Genomic DNA, 26,908 nt, shown 5'->3' with positions numbered 1-26,908 from the left:
TTTAAAAAAAAAAAGGAAAATTTTTGTACTTCAAAGGGCACCATCAAGAAAGGAAAAAGAAAAAAGAAAAAAAAAGAAAGGAAAAAGACAACCCACATAAAAAGAAAAAGTATCTGCAAATATATCTAATAAGAGTCTAGTACCTAGAATAGTATACTCTTACATGCAATAATAATTTTAAAAAAACACAGCCAGGGCTATAGCTCAGCAGCCTGGTATCTACCTGGCAAGCGTGAGGTCCTGACTTCAATTCCCAGAACCAAAATTAAAATAAAATAAAACAAAATGACAACCCAAGGTAAAATGTGTATAGAGTTCAATAGATATTTCAACAAGGAAGATAAGATGTTCCATACCTTTAGCCACCAGAGAAATGCAAATCAAAACCATCATAAGACACTATGCCCACTGGGACAGTAATCATCAGAAGACAGATTATACACTGGTGAGCACATAGAGAAAGTGGGACCCTCATCTTCTGCTGATGTAAATGTAAAATGGTTAAGTACATGAATGAATATGGAATATCAATAATCATAAAATACCACTTAAACCACCCCAATAGGGAGATGGCTCAGTGGAATAAGCGCTTCCCTGGCAAGCGCAAGGACCTGAGTTCAATCCCCGGTTCTACCAAAAAAAAAAAAAAAAAGGAAACAAATTTGCTTAAACCACCCCAAAACTATAAATAACCTGTGTCCATCAACTAATAAGTGAATAAATAAAATTTATATAATGCAATATTCTTTGGCAAGAAAACAAGAAATGAAATGCTGAGACATACTACAACATGGATAAACCTTGACAACATCATATTAAACAAATATTGTGGGGCCAAGGAGATAGCACAGCAGCGTAAGCATCTGCTTGGCAATCGCCAAGTTCAATCCCCAGTGCTGAGTTCAATCCCCAGTACCACAAAAAAACTGTGGTAAGAATGTAAAACAACCATTCTGATAAAGGCTGTAACTACCATATGACTCATTAAGTGCACTTTTAGCTACAATGTACCACATACTTATATTTTGTGGTATTTTGTTGTATATTTTATCTAGATGACAGAAAGTAGAAGAATACAGATTCTGGAGCCAACCAGCCAGGTCCATTGCTGTCACTTACTAGGCATGTGCCAGTCACTTAATGTCTCTGTACCTCAATCGCCTCATCTGTAAAATGGCCATAACAATAGCATTTCATGGTGTTATGGTAAGTTCTATTTTTTGCCAGTTGGGTTGTTTGTTTGGGGAGGCTTGGGGGTTTATGTGTACTTTTTTATGTGTGTGTTTTCTTGTTTTTGAGGGGTTTGGGGTTTACAATACTAGAAATTGAACTTGGGGCCTTTGCACTCAGTCCTATCCCCAGGCCTTTTTAATTCATTTTTTTATTTTTAATTTTTTTTAGATAGTCCCCCTAAATTTTCTCACTGGAATTTTTCAGCCCTCCTGCCTCAACCTCCCAAAGTGCTGACATTATAGGTGTGCACCATCACGTCTGGCCCATGTTTTAAATCAATAGATATGTGTGTGTGTGCACACAAATATTTGAGACTGACACAAAGTATTAGCTATAATTATCTTTACCATAACAAAGGTTGAGCAAAAACAATAACTTTTAGAAGCACAGATCCAAGCCATACTACTTTCTGCTCCTCCGCTGCCCTGAACCAGTACTGGCTGTCCAGAGAGACACAGGGGTAAGAGGTAGCAGCTGTACCCACCTGCGCACTTCGTGCGACTGAGGAGTGGTGGCCCAGGGCGGCCAGTGCCCCCGTCCCCGGGGCGGGTGAGCAGCACGCTGATCTCATACTCCGTGTCAGGGTCGAGGTGCCACAGCTTATACGTCTGCAGGCTGACCGCGTGCACCTCAGCCCAGGGCCCACGCGCCATGCGGTACTCGATCTCCTTGCGCACAATCGGCCCGTCACCAATGATGGAATTGGTGTTGAGCTGGATGATGAGATAGGTGGGGCCCGCACGCAGCAGCTGCGGGGGCGCGATGGGAGTGGGGGGCTCTGCAAGGAGGGGAAGAAGAGCCAACCGATAGGCTGATATCTGGGGCCTCAACTCTATGTCCCACACACACACCCACATCCACATCCCCAGGGCTCCTTCCAGCCCTTCCAGAATCCTAACGTTGCTACCAAGGCCTCGCTGGGAACCACTCTCCAGCCTCCACTAAATCCCCAAGCCCCAATGGAAATCTGGCTAAGGTGGCTGACCCGCCCCACCCACTCCTGCATGCCCCTGGGGATCGCCCAAGTCCGGTCTCGGCCTCTTGAGACTGAACATACACCAACTCTAGTTAACACCTGGAAAAGGTCAACTAGACTCCTCTCACAGCTTTCATCAGGCTGCGGTCCCCAGCCCCCACAGGCCCCGCCCCTCTTCCCGGCCCCGCCCCCTGGCCCTGCCCCCTCGATCACCACCCTCCCTACAGGACCACTGACTTGGATTAACCAGCTTTTACCACAACCTCCGCCAGCCCCGCCCCAGCAGACTTGCCCCGCCCCCTCCTCCGGCCCCGCCCCTAGTGGGCCCCTGTCCGCTCGCTGACCCTTGACGATGAGCTCAGCGAAGTTGGAAACACCAGCGCCACGCGGTGCCTGGGACACGCAGCGGTACAGGTCCTGCTCGGCGCGGCCCACGGCGGCCAGCGTGAAAGTGGCGAGGAAGCGCCGATGGCTGATGTGACGCACAGTGGCCGCGGGCACTAGCGTTCCGCTTTGCCTCTGTTGGAGGGAGAGGGGTCAGAAGGTTGTAGGAGGGCGCCACGGAAAGAGGGACCCTGAGCGAGGTTGAGGGGTCATCGTTCTGGCTCCACTAACCTTTTCCTACTACTCGGGGTTCCTGGAACTGTGCTCTGCCCTGAAGTGCTGGGGGACCCAAAGGGCAGAACAAAGTGCGGGGCACGGGTCCTGAAGGCTGAAGGAAGGACTTCGGCCTCAAGAAGCCCACACCGCCCCTGCCCTCTAAGCTACCACGGCTGCATGCTCCTCACCTGGAGGAGGAAGTGCTCTGCCTCCGCAGCACGTCCTGCTGCCATGCACTGGAAAGATGCATTCTGCCCGGCATTGACCTCCACGTCGCCCAGGCGAGAGAAGTGTGGGGCCTTTGCTGGGGAAGTAAGAATCATGGCATGAGCTGGGCCTGAGACCCCTGCAGGCAGGAGCAGCGGCCACCCACACCCTTCACCCCTCCCCAGTTGCACCCACAGTGGGTTGGGACTCACCACAGGGGTAGCTGAGAAGCAGGATGTCATCTAGACCCATGTAGCCCCTGTGGTCTGGGGAGATGAGGGCCTCAAACAGCACCTGGGGAGGTGGGAGGGTCCTTGTCATCCTGACATCCCCCTGGCCCTGCCTGGGGAGGTTGCCCACAAGAGTCCTCTTTCAGGGGACCCCAGCCCAAACCTTAACAGCTCAGCTTACACCGACCCACCCTACCAAGCCAACTGCTTGGCGCAGGGTATCAGCATGCAGACAGCAAGGTCAAGAACAAGGCCTTAAAGCATCAAACTCTTCCCAACAAAACAGGTTCTCAGATGCAGTGTTCAACCTGCCCCCGACCACAGCTACAGGCTACTCCTGTTAGCAATGACTTCAGATGCTAAAGCTAGACTAATCCAGACTAACTCCAACCTTGCACCACAGATTGACTCCTGATGCTAAAAACAGACAATTTCCAACCTTCTCTCTGCCCTCACCCCCAGGCACAGGCTGAACCCAGCCCACCTGATATTCACTGGGCCAGAAGGTGCTGACCGCCAGCTCAGCCTGGTGCCACTGACGGCCCTGGGATCCAGTCATATTCCAGACAGCACTGCCCAGGGGGCCCCCATTAACACGCACATAGACCCCCAGGGTGCCAGTGCTGTGCCCGTCTCGGCTGTATAGGAAGTAGCTGAACTGCACACAGTGGGTGTCATTCTCACTCAGGCTCTGGAAGATGACATGGGCCCGCTGGCCTGGGGCATGCTGCGAAGCATTGACCATCAAGTAGGCACCTAGAGAAAGAGGAGAAAGAGAAGGAGCTGAGGGGAGGGATGGGCCGGGGCAGAGCAAAGGACAGTGGGCATTCGGGCACAGCAGGACTCAGGGCTTTAGACTGCATTCTGGTCCCAGCTCAGACTCACAGGGTAGATCTCTCCTCTCCACAGCATGTTGCCTAAAGGAGAACACTGAAGCTGCAGAAAACACACAAACATGGCTTTCTAAAAACCCACTGTGGCTCCTCACCCTCTACAGATCACAGTCCAAGCCAGTGCCCTACTAGAGACACAGCTTTCAGTGCCCTGTGCCACCTTGAAGGCAGGTAATTCATCTCAGAAGTCAAGAGCCTGGCACATGACAGGCCTCCTGAGGAGGCCTCAGCTTCTAAACCCTCCCTCCACATCCCATGCTGTGCTTCCCTCAGGCCCTGGATCATTCATGAAGTGCACCTTTGTCTCCCCACCAGCCTGCAGGATCCACCATGCCTCTGCATGGTTCTGAGTCCAAGCTGAATGAATACGTAGGACAGACAATGAATGAATGGATTTGCTTCCCTTACAGCCACCACTTAGAATCTAGATTCCTGGGACACAAACTCTCCTGATTTCCAACCCAGAGAAAGCCTGAGGATCCAAGCTATATGCTTTTGGGAAGTAGGGGGAGGAGAATGACAAGGACTCCAAAGGATCTGGCTAGGGATGGTGGCTTCCCATCTGGGGGGAGAGGCTCCAGCAGCTGCCCGGGGGAGGCCCACAGCCACCTAGCACCACCTCCTCCCAGACTTGGCTGCCAGCCAACACAAGCACATTCAGATCTCCTTCCAGGAGGGCTCCCCAGGGTCTGGCTGGAAGGAATCTCATTCATCTCTATGAGTCAAGAGCCTGTAGAGGCAGCTCAGAATCAGCCCTGGCAGGGTAGTAAACAAAACTTCAGGTCCCTGTCCCTATCCAGGAAGGACCAGCTCTAGCCCTGATACACAGTGGTGTCCTCTCCCAGTGAGCACTCTCTTTCCAATCTGACTCTTCCTTCTTTCCGCTTCCTCCCTCTTCCTCTGTCTCTCTCTCTCCTTACTCTGCATCCCTCTTCTCACCTTCATCTACTGCCTGTACCACTTGCTCTCCGTACTCCTCTCTCCTGCTCTCTCCTCAGTGTGAATCTCCATCCTTCATGCCACCCCACACACACACCTTCCCTAGACTGAGCACCAGGAGGTCAGGGCCTGTGCACCTGTTCACTGCTTTCAGGATCTAGCCTGGGACTTACACCAAACACCAATCTGTCCACTTCCCTTTCTCCTTGGGCACTGGTCTGCTTGAGATAGGAAGCAAGGCAGAGGCCAAGGGGGTGAGTCCAAAGCTACTCTCTTCTACCCAAAAGCCAAGCATGTGTCAGGCTGTCCTGGGCCCTGGGGTTCCTTTGAAAGCCAATTTGGTTCTCCCATCATCTGTGTCCTGTGACACAGGTCTTTTGAGTAATAAAGTTAATTTGGCCTCCAATCATCTTATCCTTTTTTTAACTTCCAGTTGATTCTGCATCCAGTGAAGAGGGCTTCTAGTAAGTGAGGCTTCTCAAGTATCTCCAACAAGAGCAACTGATAACGAGCTCTTTGCGCTACCCCTGTGCTCTGTTCTTTATGGACATATCTAGTGGCCCTGTGAAATGGGTTACTGCTGTCCCCACTTCACAGTGAAGATTATGGAGACTTTGAGAAGTTAAGAGACATGTCCAAGGTCCCAGAATTGGTAAGGTGATGAGCCAGAATTTGAACCCATGTTTTCATAACTATGGAATGAGCACTACAATGGTCATCATCTGAGTAGGAGGCTGGCACTGTACCAAAATCCACATCATTAGTCTTCTCACACCGAGTCCAGAGCTCAAAACGCCCCAAGTGCCCCATCCTCAGGTAAGAGAGAAAAGCACAAGTTGGGGAGGATCTGGGACTCCCAGGAAGAAGGCAGAGGAACATCCAACCTCAGACTCCCTGTTGGCAGCAGCTCCCTACCTGGGAATGAGCAGAACTGGAGACTCAGGGAGAACTGGGGAAGACCTGCTGGGACTGGGGTGGACTCTGAGCCAAGCTGCAAAGGGGATTGGTGGGGAGTAGGTTCTAAGTGACAGCTATAAGGGCTTTTGATGATTTGAACCCCTACCCATTTCACAAAGGAAGCGACTGGTCCTGTACAATTAGGCAAAGTCTGGAAAGCTACACATCTTGTGTTGTGTACGTCATTACAGACAAGGCCGAGACATGACAGGAATGCTGATGGAGAAGCAGCTCACCATGGGGCAGATCCGCAGGGACCCGGGTGCCAGGGTGGATCCGCACTTGCTCCCACTGGAAGTCATCATACTGAGCCTGGCTGTACTCACAGGGCACTGCTGGGTCACTCGCCTCTTCAAAGGTGCAGCCAGCTGTGAGGACAGGACTCGTTATCCCAGGCTAAGGCAGGGCTGTGGCCAGAAGGTTGCCCCCATGTTCACCACTGCCCACTCCCACTACCCAGACACCCTCTCCCCTCCTTTTGGCTTCTTCTTCCCAAGGTCCTTCTCCACACCGTCCCTCCCAAGACCTCTTGCACCAAGTCCCAGTACTTCTCAGACCCCCACCACCACACGATCACCCACCAAAACTCTCCTTAATAAAAATTAGTTATCATTATTTCATCATTTTGTAACCTTGCAACAATCGTATGAGATCAGAACTAGAATTATTCCTCAAATTACTAAAGAAACTGAAGCCCAAAAAGGCTGAATGACTTTCTTGGAAGTCACACAGCTAGTGACAGAGATGGGGTTTGAATGGATGGAGATCTCCTGACTACACCTCAGTGTTCCTCCATCCTCACTGTACCTATCAGAGTAGGCCCCAAACCCTGCAGGATGCTATACACTCTAAGCCAGTCCAAAGCTATCTCCAAAAGATGCCAACAGTCACTGCTGGGTACCACAAATTGTAAAATGACATAGCATCTGTCTTAAGTGCTCCTGGCCCTGCCTGCCTCTTGGGTTGGTTTTGGAAAGCAGAAATCACCTTCCTCTCAGTCAGTGAGATTGGCACCCAGGATGTGCAGAAGCACCTTGGCTTGTTTCCTTTATGATGTTAAACTTGCCCATTCTACCACTGCCTCTAGGCTGTTCCAAGAGCCATCCCATCTCCTCCCCTATACAGGCTAATAAATAGTGGCTGGCTCAGAGTGTCTTTGTCTCTGCCCACCCTGAGGCATTGACCTCCTGGCCCTCCTGTCGTGCATTACTAAATTTGTCTGTTTCTTATTTCATGCTTTCAGCATACCCTTCATACAGGAAGCTGGGGTTCTTGGGTAGGTCTTGGGTAGGTCCCCCATAAGATTGGTCACCACCAATCATCTTGAGCTTATGACAAGCCCAGCACAACGCTACCACCAAAGGCAGATAGTGGCTAAGGCCTCACCATCTGAGTCAGGCACCACTATTCTTACTTGACAGACATCAGGGGATTCAGCCATCAACCAACGTCAATCAATCTAGGTCTCTGCTTGCAAGAACTCACATGCGAAAGCACTGTCCTGTGTGGCTTGCACACAAGAAATTCCCATGATTCAGAACCAGTATTAACACTTTAAATGAGAAAGGGAATAAGTAGGATGGGAAGACTGGGATAGGTGCAGGTACTCTGGGTGGTCACAAGGTCCACATAGCTTAACTAGCTCATCAAGTGACTTCAGGTTTTGGAGGCTCTGTGTTTTGCTATTGCAGCAGCTTGTCTATGGGGTTATGTGGGTTAAATGAAGTGTTCAAGCACTAAGGAGCTTGCCACCATTGGCGCCTCCTTTTGCCCTCCCTGGACACCATCCAAATCTAGAATGGTAACATGTGGGCATGAGGCTGGCTCCAAATAGATTTGATGAAGTAACATCTGGGGCCAGCCCTAGTGGGGCTCTCTGCCTCTTTGTTTGAAAAGCCTCGGTCAGCACCATGCCCTGTGTCCTGTGGAAGGTGGATGGCTTTTAACCCCACCAGTGCTGGGAGGGCCTCAGAAAAAAAGAGCCATGGTACAGCATGAAAAGAGTAATGGCCAGGGAGGGATTCGTGGAGAAGGGAGATAGCTAACTTCAGCCTGGGGAGGCCTGATCCTAGAGGTCAATCACTGATCACAGAGATTGCATAAAGGGAAAGGCCAGGACCTAGAGGCCTGGCTGGGGCTCAGATCCTTGCTAACCCTTAACCAGAACAAAGCAGCTGCCAACATGTCTCACTAAGGCCCTGGGACCAGCCAGAGATTCAGCTCCTTGGCTTCCTCCCGTCCATCCTGAACCAGGCCCATGACCTGCCAGGATTCCCAGACTAACTAACCTTCTCAAACTGATGCTCACACTGAGGTCTCTGTTCAAAGCAACCCCAGATCATCTGACTTCAGCCAGAGAAACTCCCAGATTAACCATCTCCCTCAGATGACTGACCCAAGGGAGACTCTCAGGCTAACCTTCTAACAGCTCCCAGCTGACTACCCCTTGTCAGAGAGACCCAGCTCGTCCAGATGATCCCCACACTATATGACATCAGCCAAAAAGACCACCAGACTAACTGACCCCAAACTGGCTAACTCCAGCCAGAGAGAGTTCTGACCTCTGCCAAAGGACCCCCTGTAACTCACCAAGAATGGTGGCATTGGTCTGTGTACGTATCCGCATTGGAGGAGTCAGGGGAATCCCAGCTTTCACAGTCAGACTTAGTTTCTTCCCAGGCTAGCAGCCAAGAAAGACTTCTCAGGATGACCGATCCCATCCAGAGTAACCCCTTAGCCTCTCCCTGATCTACAACTGGCCCCAGTCTTGGGTCTCAGGCCAGGCCCAGTTCTAGCTCCAGCCCCAACAGGTAACACCTCTGAGGCCAGGCTCCCCAAACAGAGCCCAGCCCACCTCCCCAGGCTCCCACAGTTATGGGACTATCAGCTCTCACAGCACTGGGAAGGTCCCTGTCACTTCCAACCTGGACAGCTCGGGGGCCAGGAGCCCCAAAGCCATGTTTCAGTTCTTGCTAGAGACCCACCTTCTATAGGAGGCTGCTAGCCTGGGTAGAAACTAAGTCAGACTTTGATAGCTAGGATTCCACTGACTCCTCCAACAAGACTCATATGCAGACCAATGCCACCATGAGTGGGCACCAGTTACTACCATGAAGCCCTTTGGGGAGACTCCTGGTACCTCAGAAGGTTGCTACTATTGTCACTGCCATTCTGCAGATCACAACCGAGGCACTGAGACAGGCAGTTTTTTTGTCCAAGGTGACACAGTTACAGTGTACAGAAACTCAGATTTAAGTCCCTTCTCCTTATTCAAGGAGACAATGCATAAACAAAATAAGGCCCTCCAGAGCAAACTCTGGAAGAAGGTGGCAGGGGTACTTTGGTGGGAGGGTCTTCCCACTTCCATGTACACATTCTCATTGTGGATGTGGGTGTCTGTGCACACATGCCTGTGTAATGTGATACTCTCACCAGGTACTCTGCTATGCCACTGGCCACAAGTACTAACTCAGTGTCATGCACAAGACATGTGTTCCCAGTCAGTGCAGTGCAGTTCCCAGGGTGGCAATTTTAGGGGCACAAGATGATCAAGATTCCAACTTGCTTTCAGAGACCTCCCAGACTGAGGGAGGATGAGAAGTTGAGGCTACAAGTGGGAGCTGGATGCAAGGCTCCCTGCAGAAAGTGGAGCCTGAGCTAAGCACAGGGGTCAATCCAGCCAATACAGATGGGTGGGAGGACAGGCAGGAACAAGGGTGGCACCAGCCAAGGAAGACAATGGACAAATACAGTTCATCCACAGCACAGAGGGGAGCTCAGCCCAGCTGAGGCAATGGGAGATGAGATTGGAGGTAGGGGAAGTTGAGTCCCCTCATGAATGGCCTCAAATGCCAGCTTAAGGAGTTCGGCCTGAAGTGCAGACAAGTGCCTGGTTTCTGACGAAATGAGCTATACAGCCTATAAGCTCTGAGTAGGACAGGATCGTATAAGCCATGGGTAGGACAGGTGATGTCTCACAGGATCAGGAGGGAGCTCAGGACCAAGCTGCCAAGCGGTGAGAGTCAGACTCTGAACCAGTGAGGAAAGAAGCCTCAAATCTCCAAATCTCCATCCTGGATGCAAACAGCACAAATGACAATCACACTCAGAGAGGTGTATAACACACACACACACACACACACACACACACACACACACAGAGTAGCAGCAGAACACTCAGATGTGTGCGCACACACACACACACACACACACACACACACTTTATTTCCCCAGCTAATCCAAGTCTTGAGGGTATGTTAAGTTAGCCTGTGAGTAGGAAGACCAGGTCTTCCTTAGACACCCCAAAAGACTCCCCGAAAGAGGTGGGCCAAATCAACCCAGGACCCCACTAGATCCCCCAGCACCAGCTCAAACTGGCCCAGCCACATTCCTCAGCTAATCTCCCAAATCTGGCTGGCGGTTGCCTCAGCAACTGTCAGTCACAATTTGGGTAAGCAGGGGATGGCTTATCCACATCCGGCTGGCTGGCCCTGGGCAGTGTGCCATCAGGGGCAGAGCAAACTCTGAAGGAGGATGGGAGAGTTTTCTGGTAGCGGTTTCCACACCTCCATGTCCACATTTCCATATGTAGATGTGAGTGTGTGCACACACGCCTGTGAGAGTAACATGAAGCTGGTGCCAAGAGCGCGTAAGGAGGCAGGAGACCTGGATCTTATTCCTGTGGTCTCCTAAATTCCTCTGTGATCTCGGCAGGTGACTTGCCCTCTCTGAATCACTGCTACCTTCATCTATGAAATAAGAATGGGGTTGCCTCCATTCCAATCACCATATATGAGTACGCCAGATGAACAAGAATAACTGGAGGCAGGGACAGGTCTGCTAGAGGAGAAGTGTGTGAGGTGGGGCAGGTGCTGTGAGATTTGGGGGTGGTGTGGGTTACACCACTGAGCAGAAGCGTCTGAACACATTCAGCCATAGGCATGAGGGGTGCATGTGTGTGCATGTGAGCATGTGAGCACCACAAGCTTCATGCACTACGTCCTCTTCACTCCAGGAGGCATCCTGGGCTCACTGAACCTGCAGCCAACGTTGTCTGAATTCTTTGGGTAAACTGACCCTGTTTGCAATGAGATTTTCATTCCCCTTGGCTAGTCAACAAAACATCCAATTCCCAAGGAGAGCCCCAGGGGAAACTAAACTTCTCCCAACAAATTGCAAAAGCCACAGTTGGGATCTCACCTAACCTTATACATAGACCCAAACCTGACCTGGGGAACCCACATACAATCCCAGTGACACTGCTGGTCTATTTCACCTTCCAAATTCTAGGCAGCCCAAAGCTCTCCTGGGCTCCCAGATTCAATTACAATTCTATCATCGGTCTGTGTAACCCCTAGTTCCTTCCTTCAGGAAATCAGGGATCGTCTCTCATGCCTTGGAACCCCATCCTGAAGCCCTGTGTTTAGTAGGTAACCAACAGCACCAGACTTATGAAATCCATGATCCCAGGCAGTGTGCCCTTGACCAGATGCACCCAGCTCAAAGACCATGACTAGCCCAGGCACGTGGAGGCCACTTCACCACATCCCTTGCCCAGGTCAGAACATCCACACTGAGGCCAGGGCTCCCAAAGCTGCCCACCAGAGCCCCAATTAACTGATATGCAGCTAATTACAATGAAGGCTAGCAACAAGATCACCTCCTAACTACTCAAGGTTCAGCATGACTGCAAGCAGGAAGATCACTCAGGCCAAGCCACAGGCAGAGAAAGCTGAGCTGGCACCACCCACAAAAGCCAACTCAAAGCCTGACCATGCCAACATCTTCCCATCTCCAGCAAGGATGGAAGGAAGCCAACTGCAGCAGAGGGGCTCACAGCAGGCCACTCCTTGTGTTCTGGTCCAGTGTATACCTCAAATCCCAGTGTCAGCAGCAGGGCAGTATAAGGGGTAGCACAGGCCAGGTGTAGACACTAAATGGAGGTAAAGAGCCCAGTAGAAGGCCTTGCTGTGTGGAGGACCTGTGGGCAGAGTTTGTAGATCCCCTGCAGGGCACACTTGTGGGTAGAGAGGCATAGGATATGCACATACTTATGCAGTGAAGAGAGGGTTGTGCACTACCACAATGCCGTGTGCCAAGAGTATAGGACAGCAGCTTCTCACTGTTCAGACACAGAATCCAGTTGTATCAAGGGACCAAAGCACACAATGTGCACAGCCCAAGGTCTGTACCTGTACGACATGGAGAAACCAGTCAGGGTCCTGATGGAGAACAGAAGTGCCACATTCTCAGGAGAAGGCAGTGCCGCATGATGGGTGTGCAGGGGAACCCTGGGGGTGGTGAGTAAGCCTTACTAGTCCTTCTCCTTCTCCAGACACTAGGGCAGGGCCTGCACAGAGCAGGAGCTCCCTGCACCCAGGGGTGTGCAACATGGGCAGTCAGAACAGTACAGAGTTACGAGGCAGGGAAGGACGCAGCGCCATACAGAACCAGCCGCTGGGTGTTAACGATCCAGTGGTGGACAGAAGCTCGGTACAGTCTTGAGGAGCACAGTCAGATGCAGACACAAGGAACAGGTAGGAAGTGACCCCAAAATGAAGTGCAGTAGAATATCTTATAGCCATAAAAGAAGAATGACATCATGCCATTTGCAGGACATGGATGGAGATCGTTACATTAAGTGAGATAAATCAGACACAGAAAAACCAATGGCACATTTTCTTTTAAATGTAGGATCTGAGAGAGGGAGGGAAGGAGGGAACGGAAGGTGGGGAGAGAGAGAGAATGAAAGCAAAAGGAAGACTATTATTAAAGAAGAGGAAGAGTTGGGCACGGTGGCATTCGCCTGAAATCCTAGGACTTAATCCCAGCACTCGATAAGTGTTCAAGGCCAGTCTAATCTACAAAGTACGTTCAAGGCCAGCCTGGACTACACGGTGAGACCCCCGCCTCAACAAGACAAAAAATAAAATAAAGAATAGGAAGGGAACAAAAGGAGCAGGGGAGGGAAGGGGAAAAAAGTAATGGAAGTAGAAATGATCATAGTATGTTACATGCATGTATGAAACAGCCAAAATGAAATCAATTTATATAACAAAAACCCACTCATTTTTAAAAGCGTGAAGATGATATATATATCAGTGGGTTCAATTCAAGAACCCTGGGCCTCCAAATGCAGTAAAGGGCAAGCAGATAGAATGTGCAAGGCAGAAGCGTTCAGCGGTAATCCTGTGCAGCACACAGATACAGTGTTGTGTGCTATGCAGTGGTGCTGCCCACAAAAACCCAGGCGTGTGCAGCGCGGGCAGGAGGAACAGTACAGAGTACCCAGCCCTGAGGCCCAACAAAGTGGCCCCAAGCTGCAGTGCAGGTACAGACTCCCCGAGGTGGGGGAGAGGCGCACTGCAGTGAGGACATCCATCCTGCGCACCTGAGGCTGCTGACAGAAACCTGCAAAAGACACCGACCAGCCCCTGGTGGTAATACAAACAGCAAAAGGCTGAGACACCACAGGAGGCAGTGTTATAGCAGCTGTGGAGCAGCGCAAGGACTGGGCTGGAAGGTACACATCCAGTTGCAGTGCAGTGAAGCAATGGGAAAGAAATGCTCAATGAGGCAAAGGTACACTGGTCTCATAAGATGTAACAATAGAATGTGGAGGAGCTGTCCCTAGGAACAGGGACCATGTGCCCAGTGTCGTGCAAAGGCACACTGCAGAAGTGCATGAGGGCAGAGGGGCAGGGGCAGTTGTGGTAGCATGCCATCTGCTGGAGTGTGGTCGTGCGATGCATGGTGCTATGGCCAAAGGCCAGGAGAGTCCACACGCCCAGTGCAATGTGCACTGTCCGGGAGGACACTGCAGAGGGGAACAGGAATGGACTGCTGTGCAAACATGTAGTGTGGCTGTAAAGCCATGCGGGGAGGGGGTGGGCTGTGTGCAGAAAGCCAGGAGAATCCACCCCCTAATACAACCCTGGCTCTGGTAGAGTTCTACCATACAGCAGAGAGCTGCAAAGGGACAAATGGCAGGGCAGCTGCAAGATGGAGGCCCAGTACAATGGGACAATGTGGAGGTGGAACGTACAAGAACTCAGGAGAAACCCCCACCCAATGCAATGCACAATCCACAGCAGTCAGGTGGCTCAGGACTGAGATGCAAAGCACTGCAAGATGCTGGGTCTAAGAATCCCAGATCTCACACACCTGATATACACCAAAGCCGTGATGCAGTGCAGTTTTGTAGTGTAAAGCAATGACGTAGCACACTGCAAAGTGCTACAGAAAGAGCTGCAGATGTCTCCCTGGGACAAATTGGCAAGGAAAAGAGTCCAGACTCCCAGAACCCTGTACCTATGGAGCTGCTGGCTCACTGGATGGGTTAGGAGCCCAGGCCTCACTTGCCCTGTGGGCTTCCTTCCCACCTTGACCCCCACCCTCCAACCTCTTCCACCCCAGTGATTCACCAAGGGCACAGGACAAAGCCACTGTCACCCATGGGGCAGGCAGTCCAGAACTGAGCACATTGTCCAGCTATTTATCTCTGAGCAGGGCCCCAGCATGTTATCAGGCAAACAATGAATTTAGATTCTGCTGAAAAACTATTAGACAATTAAAGCTCATCCCCTGGCTCCCAGCCCAGTGCAGGGCAGTGTGGGGCAGGACAGGGAAGCCCCACACTCTCAGAGAGGGAGACCTCCTGGGTTAGACCCTGGCACAGAAAGTGAGATGAACAGGAGGGAGATGTAAAGCCAGACCCAATCAACCTGGTGAGTTACTCCCTCCCTGCTTTCCCATCGCTGTCACCTCCTCCCAGGTTTGGACTTGTCAGAAGCTAAGAACAAACTTTTCAGAGCACACAGAAGGCTTATACCTACTCATACACACGTGTCATAACAGTAACACATAACACAGATGCTAGGACCTGCTCTTGACTAGATACATAGAAACATAAAACATCCTCACAACAGCCCCATAAAGGGTATTCCCAGAGAGGTCAGTTCCTGACCAAGTGTCACACAGATAGGAGTGGTGGCACCAGGATTAGAATCCACATGGAGGGGCCCATGGGCCCATCCTCTTGACCAGCACACGGTAGGCACAAGCACACTTACTTACATATACAACCACAGGGATACACACGCATCTACAAGGATCCACAAACACACAAACAATTGTAAGGATACACACGAAGGCACATTCTGAGCAACACTGTTCCTATCTCAGCTAAGATCCACCTAGCCTATCCAGATAAGCTTCTGACATCACCCAGTTGTCATCTCTTATTCCCCCAGCTGTCCGCCACTCTTGGTTGTTCTCCCAACACCGCTTTGCCCTCTCACTGCCAACTGTTCCATTCCCCAGATTTATGTCTATCACCAGCTATCTCCCAATCCCCAACAGTCCCCCAGCTCCCAGCTGTCACTCCTACTCCAGGTACAATCTTGTCCATCAGATACCCACAACAATACCCCTATCTGCTACCCCTATCCCAATCTTTCTCCCAGCTTTTGCCCCCAAACTCAAATCTCAGCAATGGCCCCCAAGCCAACATTTATCTCCTTATTCCATTGATTCACCATTAGGTCCTGAGGTCTGCACCTTGGGAATGTGCCCAAGCCTTCCTGAGTCATCCAGTAGTAGCATCTATTAAGTTGGCCACATCCAGGGTTCTCCCCCAACCATTCCAAGGGATGGAATCCCTGGCCTGGGGCCACACAAGGAAGTACACTGCCCCACCCAATCCTACCCTCCAGAGCCCCAGAATGATGCACTTAGTGAACACCTGCCCAAACACAGTCCTGGAAACCAGAGGAGACAAAGACAAAGCTGAGTACTTGGGACACTCCTGGCCTAGTAGGGAAAGGAGACAGAAAACAAGGTCATGAGGTCATTCAAGCATTAAGGGAGAAATCTGATCACTGCCTCAATCTGACCAACTGCCTCAGGAGGAGCTGCAAAGGCTTTACTGCTTAAGGATGATGGTGGTGGACATGGGAAAGGAGGAGGTAGCTCCTGGCAGAAGGCACAGCACGGGCAAGGCAGAGAGGTGTGAAAGGGCCTGGCAGGCTCTGGAGTCCTGGGTCATAAGACAGAGAAGCAGGAGTGGGCTCAGGGAGGATGGGCAGAGCATGAGGCTGTCTCTGAAAGAATCAGCTGATCATTCAGGGTCGCATCTGCCCCGCGAGGGTTTGGGCCTGGCCTGGGTGCTGGGGAACCTTCTGCTTCTGTCTGGGGCAAGTACATGGTTGCACCCTATACCTACAGGATGGCTGTACCCTGAGTCTACAGGACATTCCTGTCACAAGTGATGGAGGCACTACTGGGTCAGAGGCTGAAGGCAGAAAAAAGACAAAGGAGTGGCTACTGCACCAGTCCAGGTGAGAAATGACAAGCCAACAGCACCATTTCCAAGGGCCACTGACTAAGTGAGGGTCCATCCAGACCAGCCTCACTCCCAGGGGACCTAGGCCTCACTTCGCACCTCACATACGGCCGGCACTGCTGCAGAACTTTCTGCCCAGATGGAAATGTCCTCTACCTGCCCTGGCTGGGGTGATGACAGCCATTAACAACACGTAACTCTTCAGGGCTTGGAGTCTGGCTAGTGCAACTGAGGGATTAAGTTTTTACTTTAATCACATTTAACTAATTTAAGTTCATTAGTCACGTGTGACTCAGAAGCTGTCTTTTGCAGAGTGCAAGTAGAGATTTCCATCCACGCAGAAAGGGCCATTGGATAAGACAGCTCTGGATGAGCAACGGAGGCCCAGAACCTGGATGGGCCCACCTGCTCTGTGCTGTCCCCTGCACACCCTGATCCACCCATACCCAGGATGGACTCCCCGCCCCAGAAATAAAGACACAGCCACTCAGACAGTTCATCAGCTTCAGCCAGGGGACACTCAACTCTGCACACACCATTGGACCTCCACATGACCCCCAAGTTCCCCAATTACTGCCTCCCTCCTCTAAACAGACCCTGCCACACCAGGGTGGCCCGAATGTTAGACCCTCCGACTGACCACCCTGATCCACTGTGTCCCACGCCCCAATCACACACACATGCCTCCTGTGGCTGCCCAGGTTCAAGCCTCACACTCTGGCTCACTCACCTCTGTGGGCTTTCCCCATGCCCACCTGCAAGAATTACCACAGGAAATGGCTCTTCTCCCTTCTTTCCTGCTCCAAAGCAGCCAGGACCTAGACGTGACCTACCTACCCCAAGATCTGGGGCTGAGGGTTTGAGGGGGTGGGTCTAGCTCTCACAGGCCCCTCTCCCCCTCCTCCTCCTCTGACGCTCACACTGACCGTTGGGACTCGAAGCCTCACCAACGGCCCAGGCCTCCTCACAAAGAGCCTAGCCTGAAGACTGGACAGGCCTTGTGGCTGCTGGGGGTGGGGCAGAGGCCAAGACAGGCAAGGGAGAGAGATGGGGCTGTTGGGGGAAGGGGCCTAGCAGCAGGGGACTTCTCCCTTCAGTCTCTGCCAATGACTTAACTCCTCTACTCACAGCTCCCAGATGATGCTTTCAACATGGACTTTTCAAAACAGGACACCATCCCCCAACAGAATTTTCCAGATTCTTGGAGGGAAAACCTATTCCTTTCATCTCCACCTTCAGTGGAGTCAATGCGCCCCCATCTGGCATTTCCAGCTCTGAACTTGACCCACTTGACTTCATTCATTCTCTCCTGCCACATACATTTACTTAGCCTGCCTGGCCCAGGTCACCAGGAGTGTCCGGGTCCCTTTCCTCACAGAACTTACAACCCGTTATAGGAGACAAGACTGACAAACTGTAATTATGATAATTACAATGCTGTGTAAAATCCAAGCAATCCCCACCCTCCCCTTCCTGGGCTAGGACAGAAAATAACCAGGGAAGGTTGCAGGGAGGAGGTGAGGTCTAAGCTGAGAGTTGACAGTTGCAAGGTTCACCTGGGAAGAACTTCTGTTAGAGAGTTCTGGGGATAAAGCACAACTGGGGAGAATAGATGGTGGGCAGGGAGCATCCAGAATGTGTGAGGCTCACAAAACAGGGTGGGGCTGGCAGGTGGTGGCTCAAGCAAGCCACACTGCCCAATGGAATGGTGGAAGCCTTAGAGCGATGGAGAGTCTTGGAAGGTGTTAAACCATCATTTCAAACATGCATTTTAGGAAGATCCGAGGCACTATGGAGGGAAGAAGCTGAGCCTTCCTGCTGGTGAAAGATGGTTGAGGACAGAGAAGTTAGGACACATGAGAGGGACCTGAGAGGGGACAGGAAGAAAAGATATCAACATGTACAAAGGGGGAGCTGGGAACAGGAAGGGAAGAGAGGGGAGCACAAAGAGCCCCCTGCAATGCAAGCTAACCCAGCCCTGTATGGCAAGGCCTCACAGCCCAGGCTAGCTGGTGACAGCATGGAAGGGTGGTAACACGCCTCCAGCAATCCCATCCTGGAGTCTCCCTGCCACCAGATCTAGGCAGGAGGCTGCCCACCAGCTCAGCCCCGCCCCCCATGGCCACTTTTGTTGCTTCCTGCCAAGCCCCCTCCCCCAACCCCGGAGAGAAGGTGTGTTGCCAGGACAAGCCTTTGTTGCCCAAACTGAAACCAATGGGCAGCCTCTCCCTCATTCCTGCTGTCCAAGACTCCAGTGACTACAAGGACAAAAAGCTGACACACCATGGAACAAGTCACTTCCAAGTGGATGCAACTGAGAGACATCACACAGCAGACCCCTTCAGGGCAGCCCGCCCAAGAGGCAAGCAAGAAACTGGGCTGACTCCTCTTCTCTGAAATACAGGCTTCTGAATTATGCTGGTAACTGTAGAAGTGACTCGCCCAAGCTCCCACTGGCAAGGAAACAGAATTTGAACCCAGGTCCCTGCAGCTTCAAATCACAGCCTTTGGAGCTTTGTAATAATCATTAGACTTATCTTTTATTCCATCTGCTAAGCAACCACTCACCATCAATAAGGTCCTGAGTCAAATGAGGAAACCCAGGGACTTGGTTCAAGTCCCACTCCCAAACCTCAGTTCCTAACAGGCCCCAAGGCCAGTTGGGGCACTTGAGCCTTCTGGAACCTAGGTTGCAGGTAGCATCGTGGGTGTTGAAGGAGCAAAGCATACTTGAGGGTTAACTATTAGGGGTGGAGAGAGGAACAAAATTGCCGCAGGGCATTTGGGAGGAGGAGTTGGGAAAAATGGACGCATCTTGGTCATCCTCTTGAGTACTAAGAGGTCAAAGCTAATGCTGCTGGAGAGGCCTCCACACGGAGCAGGAGGAGCAGGAGGCCGAGACGACCAGGAGCCCAGGGAGCTCGGCCGAGATGCCCTAGCTGAGGAGGAAGGGCCGCGAACTCGATCCCGGGGGCTCGCCGCCAGGAAGTCTCTCCAGGGGGCCGAGGCTGCAGGGAGCGTGCCTGGGCTCTGATCCTGCGGGTGGCTCCCGGTTACTCCGCACCGGGCGGCAGAAGTCTGGAAACGCGGAGCACAGGAGATAGGAGGCCCGGGAGAAGGCAGGCCGGGAAGAGTGTAGTCCGGGAGAAGGCCCGGGCGGTCAGATGAAGGGGCGAGGCCTCAGGGGGGCCGCGAGACAAGCACGCACGCACAAACACACCCCGACACACAATCCACTGTACACACTACGATGCGCGCACAAACACAGACACAGCTCTGGATACACACATTAGACACGCGATCACACACATCCTGCGCCCCCCCCCATACACCTCAGACTCGGAAACGCACCTAGAGAACGCGATCACACCGTGACAGAGCGCGGAGACACACGTACACATTCACACACACACGCACATAGCAGGTCTGGCCAGCGCGGAAACCGCACAAAGTTGCGGGACAGACCAGGGAGAGTCTCGGGGGACCCCAGCGTCCGTGGAGCTTCGGGAGTGCTCTGGAGCGGGCGTCTTTCCGCGCCCCGACGCCGCAGCCCTGCCGCGCCTGACGCCCCGCGCCCCCCGCGCGCGCCCTACAGCCCTCCCCGCCAGGCTAGTCGCCCCGCAGCCGAGGCGCCGCCTTGGATTCGCCGCCCGCCAGCGCCGCGCCGAACTTGCGAAACAACAAACAGCCCGACATGTCGGAGTCGGCAGCCGCGGCCCCGTCCCTCCCCCCGGCTCGCCTCCTCTCCTAGCCGGGGCTCCGCCGAACGCGCAGCCGAGGGGCGCAGCCGCGACAACTTGTTCCAGCCGGACGCGCCGCACGCGCGCGCGCGCACACACACACACACAACACACACTCCGCCGCCCCCTCGAGCCCGGGCACACTCGGCCCCGGTCTCACCGCGCACCACAATTCACAGCATTCCTAGACACGCAGTCAGCGCACACGGACACACTCGCACACACACACATCCGCCCCAGACACGCTCCCGCACACGCTTTCCCAGCACACTCGGCATTCACCCGGACCCACAAGGCCCCCAGAGGCGCGCACCACACACCCCGGACACTCCCACACGTACACACAGAACACACGGTGCCCTAGCACACACGTTCCGGACTCATTCCCACGACTGCACACGAACACTGGTCTCACAAGCATACACACCACAAATGTGTTCCCGGATCCACACTCGGGTGGAATCACACAGCACTCCCGGCACACGTATAAAACGGAACACAACCCATTCTCAGACGCACAACAAACAGCACTCTTGATTTCGACATACAAAATGTAAAACAAATTCAAACACATTTAGCAGATACAACTCTGGCCACACAATCAAACTCAGATGCACACAGCAGATACACAACCTACTTGGCCGCACAAACACTACCCACAGGCAGACACACAAGACAGCGCACATTCACTGTCTCGATACACACACATACACAACATTTAACCCAACATATTCGCAGACACAAAATACACAGCATCTTTTTTTTTCCACACAAAACTACAGGCACACAATGTTCGTAGTCACACATCCCGAGTACCCGACTGCACACCTTCCACTCTGGTACACACACGGTACACTCTCGACGCGCAATCGCCCAACACTCGCACTTTCTTCGAGCTACGCCACGGGCCCCGGGGGCTCACGAGGCAAGCCTGGTCCGACCGCCGCGCGCTTACCTGCTGGAGTCTCGGTCTCAGGGGCGCAGAGCTGGAAGGTGAGCACCAGGACCAGCGCCTGGGCGCGAGCCATGGCCCAGGCGGCACCGACTGCCCCGGGGCCCGGCGCGGGGGCCGAGGCGCCGCCGCCGGAGCCCGAGGAGCCGGAGCCCGAGCGGAGCAGCGCGGCGCAGAGCGGGACTGGCGCCGAGTCTGGGGAGCGGGAGCCGGAGCAAGCGGGGCGCTGACGTCAGGCCCGGCCGCGGGTTCTGCGGTCTCGCGGCGTCCCCTGCTGGCCGCGGCGCATGCGGTTGCTGAGGTCCCGCCGCCTGCCGATCCTGCCGAGCCCCTCCCCCACCCAAGCACCCCTGCCTGGAGGTCGGGTGGCCCCGCTTGGATGTCCACTGGCTTCTGCACGCACTTGGCTCCAACGTTCTCACTGCCCATTTCTAGTTCCTGCAAAGGGCTCTCAAGGACAGCGACCCAGGGACAGCTTTCTGTCCTATGATGCTAGAGTTCCACCTACCTTGGCCTCTCAACATGAACTCCACCTACCTTGGCCTCTCAACATGAACTCATACCTGCCCCCCAGAACCAGTCGTTCATCACTCACCTCATCACGTCTTTTTGTGAAACGCTGGCTTTCAGAAAGTTCTTCCTTTCCATAGCATGAAATCCATCTCCCTCACTAACCCTTAGTGGTCCTACTCTACCTTCTACCACACAGGTTGAGTGCATTTGGGCCTCTATCCAGGAGGAGCTTCTGCATGACAATTGGAAAACTGGTTTCCATTGGTGTCAGTCCAGCCACCTCCTATGTGTTTTAACCCATCAAACTCACTCCATCTCCTCCAAAACCCCATTAGACATGTATCGTTATATTCCCATTGAGACACTGAGGAAACTAAGGTACAGAAAAAGGTGACTTTTCCAAGGTTATGATTAGTATGAGACAGCACGGAGATTTCAGTAAAGCTTGTGTAGGTGTAGTTTGAATTGAATAGTTGCTGAGACCCATTTGGAAACCCACTCACTTCCAAAATACTTCCAAGTATTGATTCATTTATTTAACAATGACAATAGGCCACGTTGGCGATCGAAAACTAACCAAAAACTCCCTTCCTTCATGGAGCTTACATTCCAGAGGAAGAAAAGAACAGACAACAATAACTTAAAGCATATTCTCTGGTATATATCCCTTACAACAGTCTCATATGCCAGAAAACTTTGAGGGGAGAATAGTTGGGGAGACAAGGATTGTTGCAGTTCAAAACAGAGCACTACCATTTGATGGATTTGTTACTATTTCCACCTCTATAAGGTATGTTCCTCTTAGGAAATACTGTCTTGTAGCCCAGGGCCTGGTATCTGGCATGAAGTTGGGCTCAGTAAATATTGGATGGATAGGTAAATAATAAATGAATATACACTGTCATAGTCCATGCCTTCATGAAGCTTACAGAACAGCAAACAAGTAAATGTATAATTACAACATGAGACATGCACTCTAAAGAAAACAGATGGAGTGCTGTGTTAAAGGAAATGGAAAAAGGTTTCTTCAGACAAGGTGGTCTAAGAGAGACAGGATGCCAGTTTTTCTGGGAAGAGACATGATACCAGTAGGTGAGACTGAGGAGCCAGCCTCATGCAAATCAGCAGGGAAGAGCACTGCAGCCAGAGGAGACAGTCTGCGCAAAGGCAAGAGCTAGTGGGTTAGAGTTAGCAAGGAGGCCAAGGCAAACAGAGTGGAGCTGCGGCTGAAAAGGGTCAGCAGAGCCTCAGGTCTTGCAAGAAACTATAAGCAAGGAAGAAGCTTGAGTTAAACCCTAAGAATAATGGAAAGCCATTGAAGCATCAAGCAGAAGAGCAATAAATTCTGATCTCCAATTACAGAACCTGGGAGGTCAAGATCTATGTAGGCCCTCTCTGGTCTCTGCCTCCTCTCCTTGCAAGTTCACATAAAGGTCGGGACTCCTAGAAGGTGTCCTAGGGCTAGATGAGGCAGAGCTGAACCTTTCTGGGCTTTTGGTCTTCTCTCTGAAGAGTTCCAGGCTGAGATGCCGAAGAGGACAAAAGACAAGAACCACAGGCAGCAGATTCAACACAGAGTCAAAGGGAAGCAGAGGTAAAAGAAGGAAAAGTGATGGGAAACAGAGGTAGACTCTGGAGCGAAGACAGGACCACACAGAAAAAGCGAAAAAGCTGGTGAACAGAAACAGCAGCCAATGATACTGTTGGCAGAGGACCCTGAGGGGAGCCTCATACCTGGGGTTAACTGATGATCTCGCTTTATGGGTGTGGAAACAGGGAGCATAAGGCGTTTGCCCAAGGTCACACAGCTAGTCAATGGTAGACCCAGGACTTGCCCAGATCTGACTAACTCCACATCCCATTGTTCCTTGTGCAGGGGCAGGCCACAGAGACCATTTTTGCTTTAAGACTGCAACCTTCTATAATCCCCAAAGGAAGAAAAAAATACGAAGAAAAAAAATTTTTTTAATATTAAGGAAATTCCTAGTCCTGACTAAAGGGTCCAAATCTAGGGAAAAGGCAACTGCACTACACCATTCCAGGCCATGAAGAAATTCAATTACCTGCAACTCATGGAATATTTATGACGCCTACCTTGTGCCAGGCCCCATACTGAGTGCTGGTGTCATGGAGAGGAACCAAACATCTTACCTGAAGCTCCACTCTTGCCCGGGGGCGGGGTGGACACATAAATAACTGTGAGACAAAATCCTAAATAACAGGTCCAGAGAAGACACAAAGGTAGCAGAAATTGACTCAACAAGATATCTGAACCTAGAATTGCCCTCGTAAGTAAAGCAGAGAACAGCATTTCAGGCAGAAGAATCAGCCTGAATAAAAGCATAGGACAAGGAAGTGTTAGCAAAGGTGAGTACCAGGTGCACTTAGGTCACAGACAATACACATCACTAGTAGGAGACAAAGCTGGGTCGGGGAGATGGCTCAGTGGAATAAGCGCTTCCCTGGCAAGTGCAAGGGCCTGAGTTCAATCCCTGTTTGGGGGGGGGGGGACAAAGCTGGAAAGACAGGGTGGGTGGGAATCACAATGCAAAGTCATAAAGGCAAGGCCAGGACAATTGGACTTGAACTCCTCAATAGATGGTTGTCAAACTGCCACTGTGAGAACCCAGATGGCCTAGACTAAAGTGGGATACACAAAGAAACAAAATCCAGCCCCAAGAAGATGTGCTGGATGGTTCTCCAGGCTTCCTGGCTAGGCTGCGTAAGGATTCAAAAGAGCCAGTGCACAGACAAGTTCAGTAGATGTCATGTAGGGAGTTTCAGAGAGTTATTTTATACCTCCCAATACAAGAATGTTCCTGTGTTTCTGTGAAAGTGAGTGAATATGGGGCTGGTGAGATGGCTCAGTGTTCTAAAGCACCTACTTAGAACAAGCTTAGCAAAGCACTGCGGTTCAATCCCCCAGCACCACATGCCAGCCAGCCCCGCCCCCTGGTGGGCTGAGCTGGCCACACACACACACACACACACACACACACACACACATAAATAAATAAATAAATTTAATAAAAAAAAATTTTTTAAAGAAAGTGAGTGAATAGCACAGTGTTTTGTATGTACACTCATGTGTATATTTTCACACCTATCTGTGGGACTAGGTCTTTCCCCTACCATGGGGCATCAACTTCCATTAATAGTAAAAATCAGTGCAGACATTTACTGAGCCTATAGTATGAGCCATCCCAAGTTTTTTAAATGTGATAGTTCTCACTGAATCTCTATAATAACCCCTTAGTAATAGTTATCAAATGCTTCTACATGCCAAGTAGCGTGTAAATGCTTCAAGTGAGTAATAGCTCATTTGACATTACTCATCTTTTTTTTTTTTTTTTTTTTTTTTCTTTTCTTGAGCTGGGAATTAGATCCAGGCCCTCATACATGCTAGGGAAATGGTCCACCACTGAGCTACATATCAAGTTCTATTCTTTTTTCTTTCTTCTTCTTTTTTTTTTTTTTTTTTTTTGTGGCCAGCTCAGCATGCCCTGGGGGCTGGGATTACTCAGCATGTGGTGCCAGGGATACAACTGCAGTCCCTGTGCTTTTGCCTAAGCTTGCCTAAGCAGGTCCTTTAGATCACTGAGGTATCTCACTGGCTCTATTATCTTTATTTTAACCATAAGGGACTGAAGACATGGAGAAGCCAAATGACTTGTCCAAACTCAAATCACTGGAAAATAACAGAGCCAGGACCCAAAGCCAGATTTGCCCCAGTGCAGTTCTTACATCCTTAATCACTATATGCTGCTGTGCTTTCTTCCCCACAGGAAAGACTGTAGGGGGAAGCTTCAAATTAATAAAAGTCAACTCCTTGTCCTTCAAAGCCCTTCCTCTCTCAAAGCCTGTTCTCTGGGCCACTTGAATCACCATAAGCTTGGGAACTTGGATGAATGCGTAACACTGGACCTCTTGGCAAGATTCTAATTCAGAGGGCTGGGGAGACAGCTCAGTGGGATAAATGTTTGCCCGGCAAGCACTAGGCCCTGAATTCGGTCCCTGGTACCACCCAAAAAAAGAAAAAAGAAAGTTCTAACTCAGTAGGTCTGCGATCTGCCCCCACATATTCTCACACACAAGGAAGTCCAGGAGCTGGCTAAAAGACACCTCTTCCAAGAGCTCCTTCCCCACTCCAGAGTGCCCCTCTTCTTGACACTACTGTCTTGCACTCTGGCTTGTGCTAATGCTCACATCTTCCCTCCACCAAAAATAGGATCAGGCATCTTTGCAAGGTGATACCTTTTACAAAATCTGCAGTTTCCCCTCTTAATCTCTTTCTACACTGTTTCTTGTGATTTCCTCCTATTTTTTATGATTTATTTATTTATTTGACATCGGGTCTCGCTATGCAATTCAGACTCATAGTGACCCTCTTGCACTTGCCCGGCAGGCACTTAGACCGCGGAGCTTTTTCCCAGCCCTTCTCCTTATATCTACATACACTTAATGTTTTCTTTTCTATTTTTTTTTAATTTATTTATGTGTGTATGGGGGGGGGCCAGCTCAGCCCACCAGGGGGTGGGGCTGGCCGGCAGGTGGTGCTGGGGGATTGAACCGCGGTCCCTGTGCTTTGCTAAGCTTGTTCTAAGTAGGTGCTTTAGACCACTGAGCCATCTCACCAGCTCACACTTAATGTTTTCACAACGTCCACAATAACGCTCTTATCATTTACCCAAGCTAAGAAGTAGCAGGGCTCAGATTCAAACTTAAGTTTTCCAACTCCAAGCCTAGGGTCACTGTGAGCTCAAGGCAAGAGTGCCTACACACACAAGTGAGTTCAAGGCCAACCTAAACTACATAGCAAGACCCTGTCTCAAAAAAAAAAAAAAAGGAAAAATTTAAAACCCTAACTCCAAGCCTGAAGTCTTGCTTTCCCACCACCTTACATCTGTTCTACTTCATAAGCTTTGCCTCCTGTTCAGCTCCAGAGTAGTGGGAATTAAATAAAGTAGTACCTTAAAGGGCTTGGCACACTAAAAGCTCAATAAATGGTGGGAAAGGGGCCGGGGAGATGGCTCAGAGGAATAAACACTTCCCTGACAGGTGCAAGGGCCTCAGTTCAATACCCGGTTCCGCAAAAATAAATAGTAGGAAGAGCTGGGGAGATAGCTCAGTGGTCTAAGCTGCTGCCTGGCAAGCGCAGGTACCTTGGTTCAATCCCCAGTACTGGAAAGCATGCAGGTCCCTGAACCCCAGATGCCGAGTTAGCCACCAAAGCCGCACAAGGTGGCCCACACCTGTAATCCCAGCGCTTCGGTGGCTGAGATAGGAGGAACACTATGAGTCCGAGCTTTGTTGGGACACCCTGTAT

General features: G+C 51.3%; 1 protein-coding gene across 5 annotated transcripts in view; it reads right to left on the bottom strand.

Annotated features, from left to right (window-relative positions):
• Positions 1-21,236, bottom strand: part of Ptpru (protein tyrosine phosphatase, receptor type U) — a 74,638-nt gene extending 53,402 nt beyond the window's left edge. For all 5 annotated transcript variants that reach the window (XM_004642906.2, XM_004642907.2, XM_023702968.1 and 2 more), the window contains exons 1-7: positions 21,073-21,236; positions 6,272-6,403; positions 3,731-4,002; positions 3,229-3,310; positions 2,998-3,113; positions 2,554-2,728; positions 1,718-2,011 (exon numbers count right to left, since the gene is read on the bottom strand). In XM_004642906.2, the coding sequence (XP_004642963.1) occupies positions 1,718-2,011; positions 2,554-2,728; positions 2,998-3,113; positions 3,229-3,310; positions 3,731-4,002; positions 6,272-6,403; positions 21,073-21,145 (1,144 nt within the window). In that variant the 5' untranslated portion in view covers positions 21,146-21,236. The remainder of the gene's footprint in view (positions 1-1,717; positions 2,012-2,553; positions 2,729-2,997; positions 3,114-3,228; positions 3,311-3,730; positions 4,003-6,271; positions 6,404-21,072) is intronic.
• Between the last annotated feature and the right edge of the window lie 5,672 nt (positions 21,237-26,908).

This window comes from Octodon degus, unplaced genomic scaffold, assembly GCF_000260255.1.
Source record: "Octodon degus isolate 3935 unplaced genomic scaffold, OctDeg1.0 scaffold00163, whole genome shotgun sequence".
In the NCBI taxonomy this organism is placed as follows: domain Eukaryota; kingdom Metazoa; phylum Chordata; class Mammalia; order Rodentia; family Octodontidae; genus Octodon; species Octodon degus.
This window is presented reverse-complemented; position numbering and strand designations above follow the sequence as displayed.